Here is a 15,892-nt window from a genome sequence, read left to right as displayed (position 1 = left end):
GACTGTCAGAGCTGACTGTGCTGTTTCTGCCCCCTCCCTCCATCTATAAAATCTCTTGCCCCCTGATTGTGGTGGGGGGAGGGGAGGAATCAGCCTTTGGACATGAGTCCGCACCAGCCCTCCCAGGTTGCCAGACTCCGAAATAAAGCAAACTTTCCTTTCCTCCAAGCTTGCTGGCTTTTGAGCGGCAAGCAGTTTTTTCCGCCCAAGGTGCGGCTGCGCTCTCGCGATATCTGGCTCCCCAGGGGTTTTCCCAAGCAGGGCCACCGGCCAGCCATGACAACGCACCGGGATGGTTGCGGTGAGCCGCTGTTCCTGGCTATCTGGCCCTGAGAGGAAGATTTGGGGGACGTTCCTAGCAGCTGTTGATACCGTTTGTTTCAGGGATCCTCCCTGTTTCTCCCCTGCTCAGCACTGGCTGCCAACTTACGCTTTTCCTTGGTGGAATGGAAAGATGCGTCTGGACAAGCTAACGGCTCCAAAACCAAGTAAGTCCACCGGTATGCAGCTGAGAAAACTTCTCTTTTGAGCATGAAGTGCTATTTGGGCATTTTGCCAATTGGTTCTGATGTCTGTCTGCCGCTGAGGACCGTTGTGAGCTTTAGTGTCATTTGGGCGTTTTGCCAATTAGTTCTGATGTGTGTCTGACATTGAGGACCGTTTCTGAGCACAAAGTGCTATTTGGGCATTTTGCCATTTGGTTTTGACGTATGTCTGACGTTGAGGACCATATGTGAACACTGAGTGTCATTTGGGCATTTTGCCAATTGGTTCTGATGTGGGTCTGCCATAAAGGACCGTTTGTGGTGGGGAAGTGTTTGAGAGTCCGTATCGCTCATCCTCTCAGTGGATTTGTGGCAGTTCTGTCTTCTGGTGTGTGAGTGTGTATTCCATTTGTGTGATTGGTATTCTTGTTGCCTTCTGTAAAATGGGAAATTCAGGTTCAATTCATTAAGAAAAATTTTAGCTATGAACCTATGACTAAGAAAAGAAAGATGATTTTTTAACAGTGTATGGCAACAGTAGTCTTCAGACTCTGGAGAAAATTGGTTAAGATGAAACTTTTTGAAACTCCAAAACTGGTTCTTTTTGCATATGCAGTTAGAGAAAGCTGGCTTGATTAAAATACTTTTTTCAGAATTCTGACCCTGAGAGAACAAAAATATGTCTAGGAGAAAACTTGAAGTTAACTCTTACAATGTTCTTGAAATACAAACACAGTCCACTTTGCCTGAGATTTTCAGCCTTGGGTTAATTAGTAGAACTTCAAGACAAAAAAAAAAAAAAGAGAAAAAAGGCTTCTAAGATGAAACTATGAGATCTCTGTCTGGATATATACATATATGTGATGTTGTCATAAATGGGATAAAAACTTTTGGGTGAACATTTTGGAAAAATCATGTTTCAGGGATGTCTACTTAAAAATAGTTTTTACAGATTTTTGGTAATTTGAAACTTTAGAGTTTTGCTAAATTAAGTTAAATGATGAGATTTATTAAAGGTCTGAATCATTTTTTATACATCTTTATTGGAGTATGATTGCTTTACATCTTTGTGTTAGTTTCTGCTGTACAACAAAGTGAATCAGCTATACACATACATATATCCCCATATCCCCTCCCTCTTGAGCCTCCCTCCCACCCTCCCTATCCATCACAAAGCACCGAGCTGATCTCCCTGTGCTATGCAGCAGCTCCCCACTAGCCATCCATTTTACATTTGGTAGTGTATATATATATATGTCAATACTACTCTCTCACTATGTCCCAGCCTCCCCTTCCCCCCACAGTGTCCTCAAATCCATTCTCAACCTCTGCAAGGTCTGAATCATTTTTAATATAATATACTGGAAGTTTGATTGCCAGACAAGTCTAATTTTACCTAATTTTGTCTTCCTATGAAAAAAGAAAAAAACTAAAGATGTTTAGGTTTATTAAACACACATCTTATACCACATTAAAGAGAAATTGTGCTATGAGAAAAATGTATGTTTTTAGAGGTTATGGAATATGTTCTTAAGTTTGCCAATCAGAAAATGCTAATATAACAGTTCAATTACTTGTTTGTTGGTTTTGTTAAGGTCTTTTAAAGGTTAAAAATTGTAATATGTAATTAAATCTACTAAAAATGATGAAGCATTTCAGTGTGTAAAGCAAGTAGGCTGTGTGTTATTGGCGAGAGAAGGTATAAAGAATGGAAATATTTTTGTTGAGGGATAAAAGGAGAATAATTTTGGTTTACAGTTGGTTGTTTCTGGATGGAAAAAAAATGGGACAAATTAATATGGATACAGAAAGTGATAAATGACTTGTGAAAAAGGAACTTTGAGAAAATAATTTTGTATGTTGTCAGGATTGATTAAAATTGGATTTAATTTAATTAGATAAATGAATTTTGTTATTAATAGTAGCTGGTATAAGACTGGAATTTGGTTTTCTCTCTCTGTTAAGAGAACAACTTTTTCCTGGTATTGAGCTGCTTTTGATAAGAGATTGTAAGTTTCTTTCTCTAGCTAACTTTGAGTTTTCCAGAAGGCCCCTGAGGCACCTCAGAGGGAAATATTGATAAGAAATTTAAAGAATTCTAATAGAAAGCTATTGTTTTACTACTAAACATATTTTTGACCCCAATGTTCAAGACGGCAAAAATTGTCTAGTGAAGTTCTCACAGAGTATAACTACTTATGATGTATGTCACTGATGGCTTTAAGTCTATTGCTAAAAGCATATGTGCAACGTTTGTGTGTCAGTTGGATATAATTGATAAAATGTATAGCCTATAAAGTGTTTCCCTGTCAGCATACCCCTCCGTACTTGGGAGGGAGAACTAAGAAGGCTATTAGCAGAGTGAAGACATAGGAGGGAAGCAGCAGTGGATATTAGGTAATTTTTAAGAAATATAATTTACAAAACCAATACTAAAATAGATGGAAAACTTAAAGACAAATTAAGTTAGAAGAAATAGAAAACATTGTCAGAGTTACTCACTACCATCCCCTCATCACCCCCACACATACACGCATGTCACACAACACACACACACACATACACAAAACTACCACCTATAAAAGTACCTTTTCAGATTGTTTCATAGAGGAAACCAAATTTTTTTTTTTTTTTGCAGTACGCAGGCCTCTCACTGTTGTGGCCTCTCCCATTGTGGAGCACAGGCTCCGGACACGCAGGCTCAGCAGCCATGGCTCATGGGCCTAGCCACTCCAGAGCATGTGGGATCCTCCCATACTGGGACACAAAGCCATGTCCCCTGCATCGGCAGGTGGACTCTCGACCACTGCACCACCAGGGAAGCCCAGAGGAAACCAAATTTTTAAAGGCAAATAATTCCAATGCTACTTAAACTACTGAACAGACAAAAATCAATATAAATAAAACACTGCAGTAATACCTAAACCTGATGAAGACAGCACACAAAAAAAAATACAAAACACAGTGTCTGGCCTTACATTTAGGTCTTTAATCCATTTTGAGTTTATTTTTGTGTATGGTGTTAGGGAATGTTGTAATTTCATTCTTTTACATGTAGCTGTCCGGTTTTCCCAGCATCACTTACTGAAGAGGCTGTCTTTTCTCCATTGTATATTCTTGCCTCTTTTATCAAAAATAAGGTGACCATATGTGCATGGCTTTATCTCTGGGCTTTCGATCCTGTTCCACTGATCTATAGTTCTGTTTTTCTGCCAGTACCATACTGTCTTGATTACTGTAGCTTTGTAGTATAGTCTGAAGTCCAGGAGTCTGATTCCTAAAGCTCCGTTCTCCTTTCTCAAGATTGCTTTGGCTATTTGGGGTCTTTTGTGTTTCCATACAAATTGTGAAAATTTTTGTTCTAGATTTGTGAAAAATGCCATTGGTAGTTTGATAGGGATTGCATTGAATCTTTAGATTGCTTTGGGTAGTATAGTCATTTTCACAGTGTTGATACTTCCAATCCAAGAACATGGTATACCTCTCCATCTGTTTGTATCATCTTTAATTTCTTTCAGCAGTGTCTTATAGTTTTCTGCATACAGGTCTTTTGTCTCCTTAGGTAGGTTTATTCCTAGGTAGTGGAAAACATAGGCAGAACACTTTATGACATAAATCACAGAATGATCCTTTTTGACCCACCTCCTAGAGAAATGGAAATAAAAACATAAATAAACAAATGGGACCTAATGAAACTTAAAAGCTTTTGCACAGCAAAGGAAACCATAAACAAGATGAAAAGACAACCCTCAGAATGGGAGAAAATATTTGCAAATGAAGCAACTGACAAAGGATTAATCTCCAAAATTTACAAGCAGCTCATGCAGCTCAATATCAAAAAAACAAACAACCCAATCCAAAAATGGGCAGAAGACCTAAATAGACATTTCTCCAGAGAAAATATACAGATTGCCAACAAACACATGAAAGAATGCTTAACATCACTAATCATTAGAGAAATGCAAATCAAAACTACAATGAGGTATCACCTCACACCAGTCAGAATGGCCATCATCAAAAAATCTACAAACAATAAATGCTGGAGAGGCTGTGGAGAAAAGGGAACCCTCTTGCACTGTTGGTGGGAATGTAAATTGATACAGCCACTATGGAGAACTGTATGGAGGTTCCTTAAAAGACTAAAAGTAGAACTACCATATGACCCAGGAATCCCACTACTGGGCATATACCCTGAGAAAACCATAATTCAAAAAGAGTCATGTACCACAATGTTCATTGCAGCTCTATTTACAAAAGACAGGACATGGAAGCAACCTAGGTGTGCATTGACAGATGAGTGGATAAAGAAGATGTGGCACATATATAAAATGGAATATTACTCAACCATATAAAGAAACGGAATTGAGTTATTTGTAGTGAGGTGGATGGACATAGAGTCTGTCCTACAGAGTGAAGTAAGTCAGAAAGAGAAAAACAAATACCGTATGCTAACACATATATATGGAATCTAAAAAAAAAAAAAAAAAAGAAAGGTTATGAAGAACCTAGGGGCAGGACGGGAATAAAGATGCAGACGTAGAAAATGGACTTGAGGATACGGGGAGGGTGAAAGGTAAGCTGAGACAAAGTGTGAGAGTGGCATAGACTTATATATACTACCAAACGTAAAATAGATAGCGAGCAGGAAGCAGCCGCATAGCACAGGGAGATCAGCTCAGTGCTTTGTGAGCACCTAGAGGGGTGGGATAGGGAGGGTGGGAGGGAGACACAAGAGGGAGGAGATATGGGGATATATGTATATGTATAGCTGAGTCACTTTGTTATAAAGCAGAAACTAATACACCACTTTAAAGCAATTATTCTCCAATAAAGATGTTAAAAAAAAAATACAAAACACAAATTGCCTAATTAAAGTATCAGCAAACAGAATCTTGAATTATATTAAATTAATGAGTGGGATTTATTCTAGGAATAAAATACATATAGTTAGTCATATATATATATATTTAGTATTAAGAAATTATCAGGGATCATCTCCAATTATGCTGCAAAGGCATTTGATAAAATTCAACATCCATCTGTGTATGTCTTTTGCCTATTTTTCAATTGGGTTATAAGACTATTAATGTATAGAGTTCATATGGGAAAAATATTAATTTGTAGGAGGACTTTATATATTCTACATGCAATTCCTCTATGTCAAATGTTTTCTCCTGGTTTGTGGTTTGTCTTTTAATTCCCCGTATGGTTTCTTTTGAAGAACAGAGGTTTTTAATTTTAGTCTAATTAACTATATTAATATTTTCCAATTTTTTTATTATTTAAGCATCATTCTCCAAAAAAGTCTGTTAGTTTTTATGCTTCAACATCTGCTCTTTAAAATTAAGCTCTTAACAAAATAGAAATATATAGACACTTCCTTAACATAATAAAATATATACATCCAATTCCAAAGCTAGTGCCATGCTTAATGAGGAAACCTAAGAAGTAACCCATTAAAAGCAAAAACAAAACTCGGATCTCCATCATCCCCACCACTATTCAACACTTTTCTGAACATATTAGCCAAAGCAATTAGAGAAGAGAAAGTTACCTAAAGTACATAAAATGGAAAGGAAGAGGTTAAGTCATTTGTATACGGTAGGATCATATACTTGGAGAACCTAGGAGAATTCACTAAAAAGCTATTTGGAACAAGAAAATTCAGCAAAGTGACTAAATACAATATTAATATACAGAAATTAGTAGCTCATTTATAAAACCAATAACCAGATAGAGCCATTTTACAATATAAATACACTTTTTTCAGTGTGCAAGATGTACATGGTTAACTGTTTTAAATGCTATGAAGGCCTAAAAGAAGACTTGAATAGCTGGAAAGTCATACTTTTTGACAGCAAGATTCAATATTGTGAAGATGATATACCTGTGAATTTAACATAATCCCATTAAAACTATCAAAGCAATTTCTTTTAACCAGACAAGCTGATTCTAAATTCAAATGGGAAATATTAAACAGATAGGATAATTCTGAAAAAGAAGAAAAGGGGAAGACTAGCCATAAAGATACTAAAACTTAAATATTATTTAAATGTAATAATACAATAATAATTAAAAGTGAGATACTGAAGCATAACCAAGCAAACACAGCAACTGAACAGAAAAGAAATGTCCGAAAGAGGTCCAAACACATCTAAGAATTTGTTATACAGTAAAAAGGTACTATTTCAAATTGTCAGGGAAACGATGGCACTGAAAAAACTGGGGAAAATGGTCAGCATGAGATGATGTCACCAAAATGACAGCAAAGAAAGCCCAGCCTCCATCCCCCAACAAAGATCAACAGTTAGGCAGCTATCCATGAATAAAAACAGCGCTGGGAGAGCTCTGGAGTCCACTTAAGACACTTCAACAACACAGTGGAACCAAAAAAAAAAAAAACTGAGAATGGCCACACATAAAGGGAAAGAAGACAGCTTTATTTTGCCTGCATTGCCCCATCCCCCAAACTGGCATTTCTTAGTGCCAAGAGGGAATTCTCCAGTGAGAAAGAGTTCCCCTCACTGGGAAAGATAAGCAGGATGACCAATGAGCTTCCTCAGGCTTTCAGGACACTGCACAAATGTCCTGTTTCAGTTTCACCCCACCCAGACCAGCAAAGCTGAGATATATATATATGAGTTAGGAAAAGGAAGAAAAGCAGGGTATACCAATAGCAGCCATGCAAAAGAAGTCATTGTGTTTCCCAGTGATTTGCTCTGCAGATAAGCCCAGCAGTTTTTGCCAATGCAGCTGTACACTTGCATGCCACCAGCCTGATACCTCTCACTGGCCTCCACTGCTGTGCACATCCAGAGGATGCTGACATCCAAGGCTTCCACAGCTGTTTTGGGCCTGAATCAGGCCCTGTTTTCTGTCACTGGCCTGAACCACTACACTCACCTCCAGCTATTCCCTCCAGCTGTGGATCTGCACACCCCAGCCTGGCCCCCATGACCAGCCTCCACTGCCATGTGCTCATCATGAGACCCAGCAGCCATGGTAGTACCTAGTGACAACCAGGGCCCCCACACCTGCCAGTGCACCTGCAGTTGGCCTTCGCCCATGCTGTCTGCCCTGGACCCCACCATCTACACAGGCACCTGCAGTTGGCCCCTGTAGCCAAGTGTGTGCACACCACTGACTCCAGCCACCACTGCTGCCTGGTCCCTAGGTGCTGGACCTAAGGGTAACACTAAGGATCCCAAGAGACCATGCAGCCACTGAGGACCCCCTCCAGTGTTCACCAAGGACTACATAATTGTCGATGTTTTGGACCCCAGTAACCTGGTGCCATGGCACATCCCTGCACTTGGTGCCCTGCAGCACTACATCATGCTCCACCATGCCCCTGCTGTAGGTGAGTCTTCCCTTATCAAAGTCAGTCAATAAAGTCTAGAAGAGGTGACTGCTTCTTCAAATTCACAGACACCTATGCAAGGCTACAAGGATCATGAAGAATCAGAGTAATATAACTCCACCAAAGGAAAATAGAAACCCCCAGTAACTGGCCCCAAAGAAATGGAGATCCAGGAATTGCCCAAAAAAGAATTCAAAATAATTGTTCTAAAGATGCTCAGAGAGGTTTAAGAGAACACAGATAAACAACTTAATGATATCAGGAGATAAAAACAAAATGAGAAGTTCAACAAAGAGATAGGAAACAAAAAAGAACCAAACAGAAATTTTGGAGCTGAAGAATACAATAACTGAAGAATTCAGTAGAGAGGTTTAAGAACTAATTGATGAAGCAGAAGTAAGAACCAGTGAGCTCCAAGACAAATCAATTGAAATTATCCAATCAGAGGAGCAGAAAGAAAACAGAATAGAAGGGAATGAAGAAAGCCTACAGGGCTTATGGGACACCATTAAAAAAACAAAAAAAGGTGCTCTCACTGCCTCTTGCAAGAGCACTGGAATCACAACTAACTGCTGAACAATCGTCGACAGGAAGACACTGGAACTCACCAAAAAAGATACCCCACACCCAAAGACAAAGGAGAAGCCATAATAAGACAGTAGGAGGGGTGCAATCACAATAAAATCAAATTCCATAACTGCTGGATGGGTGACTCACAAACTGGAGGACACTTATACCACAGAACTCCACCCACTGGAGTGAAGATTCTGAGCCCCACGTCAGGCCCACAGCAACGGGAGGAGGAATTCCTAGAGAATCAGACTTTGAAGGCTAGCAGGATTTGATTACAGGACCTCAACAGGACTGGGGGAAACAGAGACTCCACTCTTGGAGGACACACACAAAATAGTGTGTACATCGGGACCCTGGGGAAGGAGCAGTGACCCCATAGGAGACTGAACCAGACCTACCTGCTAGTGTTGGAGGCTTTCCTGCAGAGGCGGGGGATGGCTGTGTCTCACTGTGAGGACAAGGACACTGGCAGCAGAACTTCTGGGAAGTACTCCTTGGCATGAGCCCTCTGAGAGTCCGCCATTAACCCCACCAAAGAGCCTGGGTAGGCTCCAGTGTTGGGTTGCCTTAGGCCAAACAACCAACAGGGAGGGAACCCAGACCCACCCATCAGCAGAAAAGCAGATTAAAGTTTTACTGAGCTCTGCCACCAGAGCAACACCCAGCTCTACCCACCACCAGTCCCTCCCATCAGGAAACTTCTACAAGCTTTTAGATAGCCTAATCCACCAGAGGGCAGACAGCAGAAGCAAGAAGAACTACAATCCTGCAGCCTGTGGAACAAAAACCACATTCACAGAAAGATAGACAAGATGAAAAGGCTATGTACCAGATGAAGGAACAAGATAAAACCCCAGAAAAACAACGAAATGAAGAGGAGTTAGGTAACCTTCCAGAAAAAGAATTCAGAATAATGATAGTGAAGATGATCCAGGACCTCGGAAAAAGAATGGAGGCAAAGATCGAGAAGATGCAAGAAATGTTTAACAAAGACCTAGAAGAATTAAAGAACAAACAAACAGAGATGAACAATACAATAACTGAAATGAAAACTACACTAGAAGGAATCAATAGCAGAATAACTGAGGCAGAAGAACGGATAAGTGACCTGGAAGACAGAATGGTGGAATTCACTGCTGTGGAAAAGAATAAAGAAAAAAGATGAAAAGAAATGAAGACAGCCTAAGAGTCCTCTGAGAAAACATTAAACTCAACAACATTCACATTTATAGGGGTTCCAGAAGGAGAAGAGAGAGAGAAAGGAACTGAGAAAATATTTGAAGAGATTGTAGCCAAAAACTTCCCTAACATGGGAAAGGAAATAGCCACCCATGTCCAGGAAGCACAGAGGGTCCCATACAGGATAAACCCACGGAGAAGCATGCCGAGACACGTAGTAATCAAATTGGTAAAAATTAAAAACAAAGCAAGGGAAAAATGACAAATAACATACAAGGGAACTCCCATAAGGTTAACAGCTGATTTCTCAGCAGAAACTCTACAGGCCAGAAGGGAGTGGCATGACATATTTAAAGTGATGAAAGGGAACAACCTAAAACCAGGATTACTTTACCCAACAAAGATCTCATTGAGATTTGATGGAGAAATCAAAAGCTTTACAGACAAGCAAAAGCTGAGATAATTCAGCACCACAAAACCAGCTCTACAACAAATGCTAAAGGAATTTCTCTAAGTGGGAAATACAAGAGAAGAAAAGGACCTATAAAAACAAACACAAAACAATTAAGAAAATGGTAATAGGAACATGCATATTGATAATTACCTTAAAGGTGAATGGATTAAATGCTCCAACCAAAAGACACAGGCTTGCTGAATGGATACAAAAACAAGACCCATATATATGCTGTCTACAAGAGACCCATTTCAGAGCTAGGGACACATTCAGACTGAAAGTGAGGGGATGGAAAAAGATATTCCATGCAAATGGAAATCAAAAGAAAGCTGGAGTAGCAATACTCATATCAGATAAAATAGACTTTAAAATAAAGAATGTTACAAGAGACAAGGAAGGACACTACATAATGATCAAGGGCTCAATCCAAGAAGATATAAAAATTGTAAATATTTATCCACCCAACATAGGAGCACCTCAATACATAAGACAACTACTAAAAGCTATAAAAGAGGAAATCCACAGTATCACAATAATACTGGGGGACTTTAACACCTCACTTACACCAATGAACAGATCATCCAGACAGAAAATTAATAAGAAAAAAAAGCTTTAAATGACACAATAGACCAGATAGATTTAATTGATATTTATAGAACACTCCATCGAAAAACAGCAGATTACACTTTCTTCTCAAGTACACACAGAACATTCTCCAGGATAGATCACATCTTGTATCACCAATCGAGCCTCAGTAAATTTTAAAAAATTAAAATCATATCAAGCATCTTTGCCGACCAAACACTATGACATTAGAAATCAATTACAGGGAAAAAAATGTAAAAAACACAAACACGTGGAGGCTAAACAATATATTTCTAAATAACCAAGAGATCACTGAAGAAATCAAAGAGGAAATCAAAAATTACCTAGAGGCAAATGAAAATGAAAACAAGATGACTCAAAACCTATGGGATGCAGCAAAACCAGTTCTAAGAGGGAAGTTTATACCAATACAATCCTACCGCAAGAAACAACAAACATCTCAAATAAACACTCTAACCTTACACCTAAAGGAACTAGAGAAAGAAGAACAAACAAAACCCAAAGTTAGTGGAAGGAAAGAAATCATAAAGATCAGATCAGAAATAAATGAAAAAGAAATGAAGGAAACAATAGCAAAGATCAATGAAACTAAAAGCTGGTTCTTTGAGAAGATAAACAACATTGATAAACCTTTAGCCAGACTCATCAAGAAAAAGAGGGAGAGGATTCAAATCATTAAAATTAAAAATGAAAAAGGAGAAGTTACAACAGACACTGCAGAAATACAAAGCATCCTAAGAGACTACTACATGCAACTCTATGCCAATAAATTGGACAACCTGGAAGAAACGGACAAATTCTTAGAAAGGTATAACCTTCCAAGACTGAACCAGGAAGAAACAGAAAATATAAACAGACCTATCACAAGTAATGAAATTGAAACTGGGATAAAATATCTTCCAACACACAGAAGTCCAGGACCAGACGGCTTCACTGGTGAATTCTATCAAACATTTAGAGAAAAGCTAACACCCATCCTTCTCAAACTCTTACAAAAAATTGCAGAGGAAGGAATACTCCCAAACTCATTCTATGAGGCCACCGTCACCCTGATACCAAAGCCAGACAAAGATGCTACAAAAAAAGAAAATTACAGACCAATATCATTGATTAATATAGATGCAAAAATCCTCAACAAAGTACTAGCAAACAGAATTCAACAACACATTAAAAGGATCATACAAAAAAAAAAAAAAAAGGATCATACACCATGATCGAGTGAGATTTACCCCAGGGATGCAAGGATTCTTCAATATATGCAAATCAATCAATGTGATACACCATATTAACAAATTGAAGTCTAAAAACCATATGATCATCTCAATAGATGCAGAAAAGCTTTTAACAAAAACCAGCACCCATTTATGATAAAAACTCTCCAGAAATTGGGCATAGAGGGAACATACCTCAACATAATAAAGGCCATATATGACAAACCGAAAACATCATTCTTAATGGTGAAAAACTGAAAGCATTTCCTCTAAGATCAGGAAAAACACAAGGATGTCCACTCTTGCCACTATTATTCAACATAGTTTTGGAAGTCCTAGCCACAGCAATCAGAGAAGAAAAAGAAATAAAAGGCATGCAAATCAGAAAAGAAGTAAAACTGTTGCTGTTTGCATATGACATGATACTATACATAGAAAATCCTAAAGATGCCACCAGAAAACTACTACAGCTAGTCAATTAATTTGGTAATGTAGCAGGATACAAAATTAATGCACAGAAATCTCTTGCATTGCTATACACTAACGAGAAAAGATCAGAAAGAGAAATTAAGGAAACACTCCCATTTACTATTGCAACAAAATGAGTAAAATACCTAGGAATAAACCTACCTAAGGGGACAAAAGACCTATATGCAGAAAACTATAAGACACTGATGAAAGAAATTAAAGATGATCCAAACAGATGGAGAGATATACCATGTTCTTGGATTGGAACAATCAATATTGTGAAAATGACTATACTACCAAAAGCAATCCACAGATTCAATGCAATCCCTGTCAAATTATCAATGGCATTTTTTACAGAACTAGAACAAAAAATCTTAAAATTTGTATGGAGACACAAAAGACCCCGAATAGCCAAAGCAATCTTGAGGGGAAAAATGGAGCTGGAGGAATCAGACTCCCTGACTTCACACTATACTACAGTGCTACAGTAATCAAGGCAATATGGTACTGGCACAAACACAGAAATATAGATCAACGGAACAGGATAAGCCCAGAGTTATAGCCACACACCTATGGTCAACTAATCTATGTAAAAGGAGGCAAGAATATACAATGGAGAAAAGACAGTCTCTTCAATAAGTGGTGCTGGGAAAACTGGACAGCTACATGTAAAAGAATGAAATTAGAACACTCCCTAACACCATACACAAAAATAACCTCCAAGGGCTTCCCTGGTGGCGCAGTGGTTGATAGTCCACCTGCAGATGCAGGGGACACGGGTTCGTGCCCCAGTCTGGGAAGATCCCACGTGCCACGGAGCGGCTGGGCCCGTGAGCCATGGCCACTGAGCCTGTGTGTCTGGAGCCTGTGCCCTGCAACGGGAGAGGCCACAACAGTGAGAGGCCCACGTACCGCAAAAAAAAAAAAAATAACCTCCAAATGGATTGAAGACCTAAATGTAAGACCAGACAGTATAAAATTCTTAGAGGAAAACATAGGAAGAATACACTTTGACATAAATCACAGCAAGATCTTTTTTGATACACCCCCTAGAGTAATGGAAATAAAAACAAAAATAAACAAATGAGACCTAATGAAACTTAAAAGCTTTTGCACAGCAAAGGAAACTATAAACAAGATGAAAAGACACCCCTCAGAATGGGAGAAAATATTTGCAAACAAATCAACATGCGAAGGATTAATCTCCAAAATATACAAACAGCTCATGCAGGTCGATATCAAAAAACAAACAACCCAATCAAAAAATGGGCAGAAGACCTAAATAGACATCTCTCCAAAGAAGACATACAGATGGCCAAGAAGCACATGAAAAGCTGCTCAACATCACTAATTATTAGAGAAATGCAAATCAAAACTACAATGAGGTATCACCTCACACCAGTGAGAATGGGCGTCATCATAAAATCTACAAACAAATGCTGGAGAGCGTTTGGAGAAAAGGGAACCCTCTTGCACTGTTGGTGGGAATGTAAATTGATACAGCCATTATGGAGGTTCCTTAAAAAACTAAAAATAGAATTACCAAATGACCCATCAATACCACTACTGGGCATATACCCAGGGAAAACCATAATTCAAAATGACACATGCACCCCAATGTTCATTGCAACACTATTTACAATAGTCAGGTCATGGAAACAACCTAAATGCCCATCGACAGATGAATGGATAAAGATGTGGTACATATATACAATGGAATATTACTCAGCCATAAAAAGGAACAAAATTGGTTCATTTGTAGAGACATGGATGGACCTAGAGACTGTCATACAGAGTGAAGTAAGTCAGAAAGAGAAAAACAAATATCGTATATTAATGCATATATGTGAAATGTAGAATAATGGTACAGATGAACCAGTTTGCAAGGCAGAAATAGAGACACAGATGTAGAGAACAAATGTATGGACACCAAGAGGGAAACACGGCAGGGGTGGTGGTGGTGTGATGATTTGGGTGATTGGGATTGACATATATACACTAATATGTATATAATGGATAACTAATAAGAACCAGATGTATAAAAAATAAATAAAATAAAATTCAAAATAAAACAACCTGCTGTGTAAAAAAAAATGAATAAAATTAAATTTAAAAAAATCAGAAGTGAAAGAGGAGACATTCCAATTTTCATCTCAGAAATACAAAGATTATACATAGTAGTTATAAGAAATAACTATAAACAGTTATACGTCAACAAATTGGATAACGTGTAAGAAATAAATTCCTAGAAACATACAACCTACCAACTAAATCATAAGAGAACAAAAAATCTGAAGAGACATTAGCAAGTAAGGAAATAAAATCAATAATCAAAAATCTACCAACAACAAGAAAAAAAGCCAAGGACCAGTTAGTTTCACTGATGAATTCCACCAAACATTTAAAAAAGAATTAATGCCAGTTATTCTCAAACTCTTCCAAAAAATTGAAGAGGAGGAAATACTCCCAAACTTCTTTCACAAGGCCAGCATTACCTTCATACCAAAGCCAGATAAGGAAAAGAAGACTACAAGAAAACCACAGACCAATATCCTTGATTAATATAGATGCAAAAATTCTCAACAAAATATTGGCAAGCCGAATTCAGTAGTACATTAAATGACTAAGTGGGATTTATCCCTGGGATGCAGGGATGGTTCAGTATATGCAAATCGATAAATGTGATACACCAGGTTAATAGACTAAAAGATAAATATTATATGATCATCTCAGTAGATGCAGAAGAGGCATTTGACAAAATACAACATCCTTTCATGATCAAAAAATGCTCAACAAATTGAGTAGAGAAGAAGCATATCTCAACATAATAAAGGCCATATATGACAAGCCTACAGCTAACATCATACTCAATGATGAAAGATTGAAAGCTTTTCCCGTAAGATCAGGAACAAGACAAGGGTGTCCACTTCCACCACTTCTATTCAACATAGAACTGGAAGTCCTAGCCAGAGCAATGAGGTAAGAAAAAGAAATGAAATGCATCAGAATTGGAAAGGAAGAAGTGAAGTTGTCTCTATTTGCAGATGACACAGTTTTATATACAGAAAATCCTAAAGACTCCACCAAAAAACTATTAGATATAATCAACAAATTCAGTAAAGTTGCAGGATGTAAAATTAACATACAAAAATCAGTAGCATTTCTATACATTAACAATGAACTATGTGAAAAAGAAATAAAGGAAATGATCCCATTTACAATAGCATCAAAAACAATAAAATATTTAGGAATAAACTTAACCAAGGAGGTGAAAAACTCCACACTCAAAACTACAAGACTTGGATGAAAGAAATTGAAGAAGACACAAACAAATGGAAAGATATCCCATGTTCATGGATTGGAAGAATTATTATTATTAAAATACGTATGGACCCACAAAAGACCCTAAATAGTCAGAGCAATCCTGAGAAAGTAAACAAAGCTAAAGGCATCACACTTCCTGATTTCAAACTATACTATGAAGCTATAGTAATCAAAACAGTATGGTACTGGCATTTAAAAAGACATATAGACTAACTGAAAAGAATAAAGAGCC

The 15,892-nt window shown here is 38.0% G+C and overlaps 1 protein-coding gene across 1 annotated transcript in view; it reads left to right on the top strand.

Annotated features, from left to right (window-relative positions):
• Positions 1 to 306: 306 nt before the first annotated feature.
• DCLK2 (doublecortin like kinase 2) overlaps positions 307 to 15,892 on the top strand; it is a 275,022-nt gene continuing 259,436 nt past the window's right edge. The window contains exon 1 of the mRNA XM_079920290.1: positions 307 to 488. Coding sequence (XP_079776416.1) covers positions 455 to 488 — 34 coding nt within the window. The 5' untranslated portion in view covers positions 307 to 454. The remainder of the gene's footprint in view (positions 489 to 15,892) is intronic.

Source organism: Stenella coeruleoalba (genome assembly GCF_951394435.1).
Source record: "Stenella coeruleoalba genome assembly, chromosome: 4".
NCBI lineage: Eukaryota > Metazoa > Chordata > Mammalia > Artiodactyla > Delphinidae > Stenella > Stenella coeruleoalba.
The sequence above is the reverse complement of the archived record's forward strand: the minus strand, read 5'-3'. Positions and strand labels throughout refer to the sequence as shown.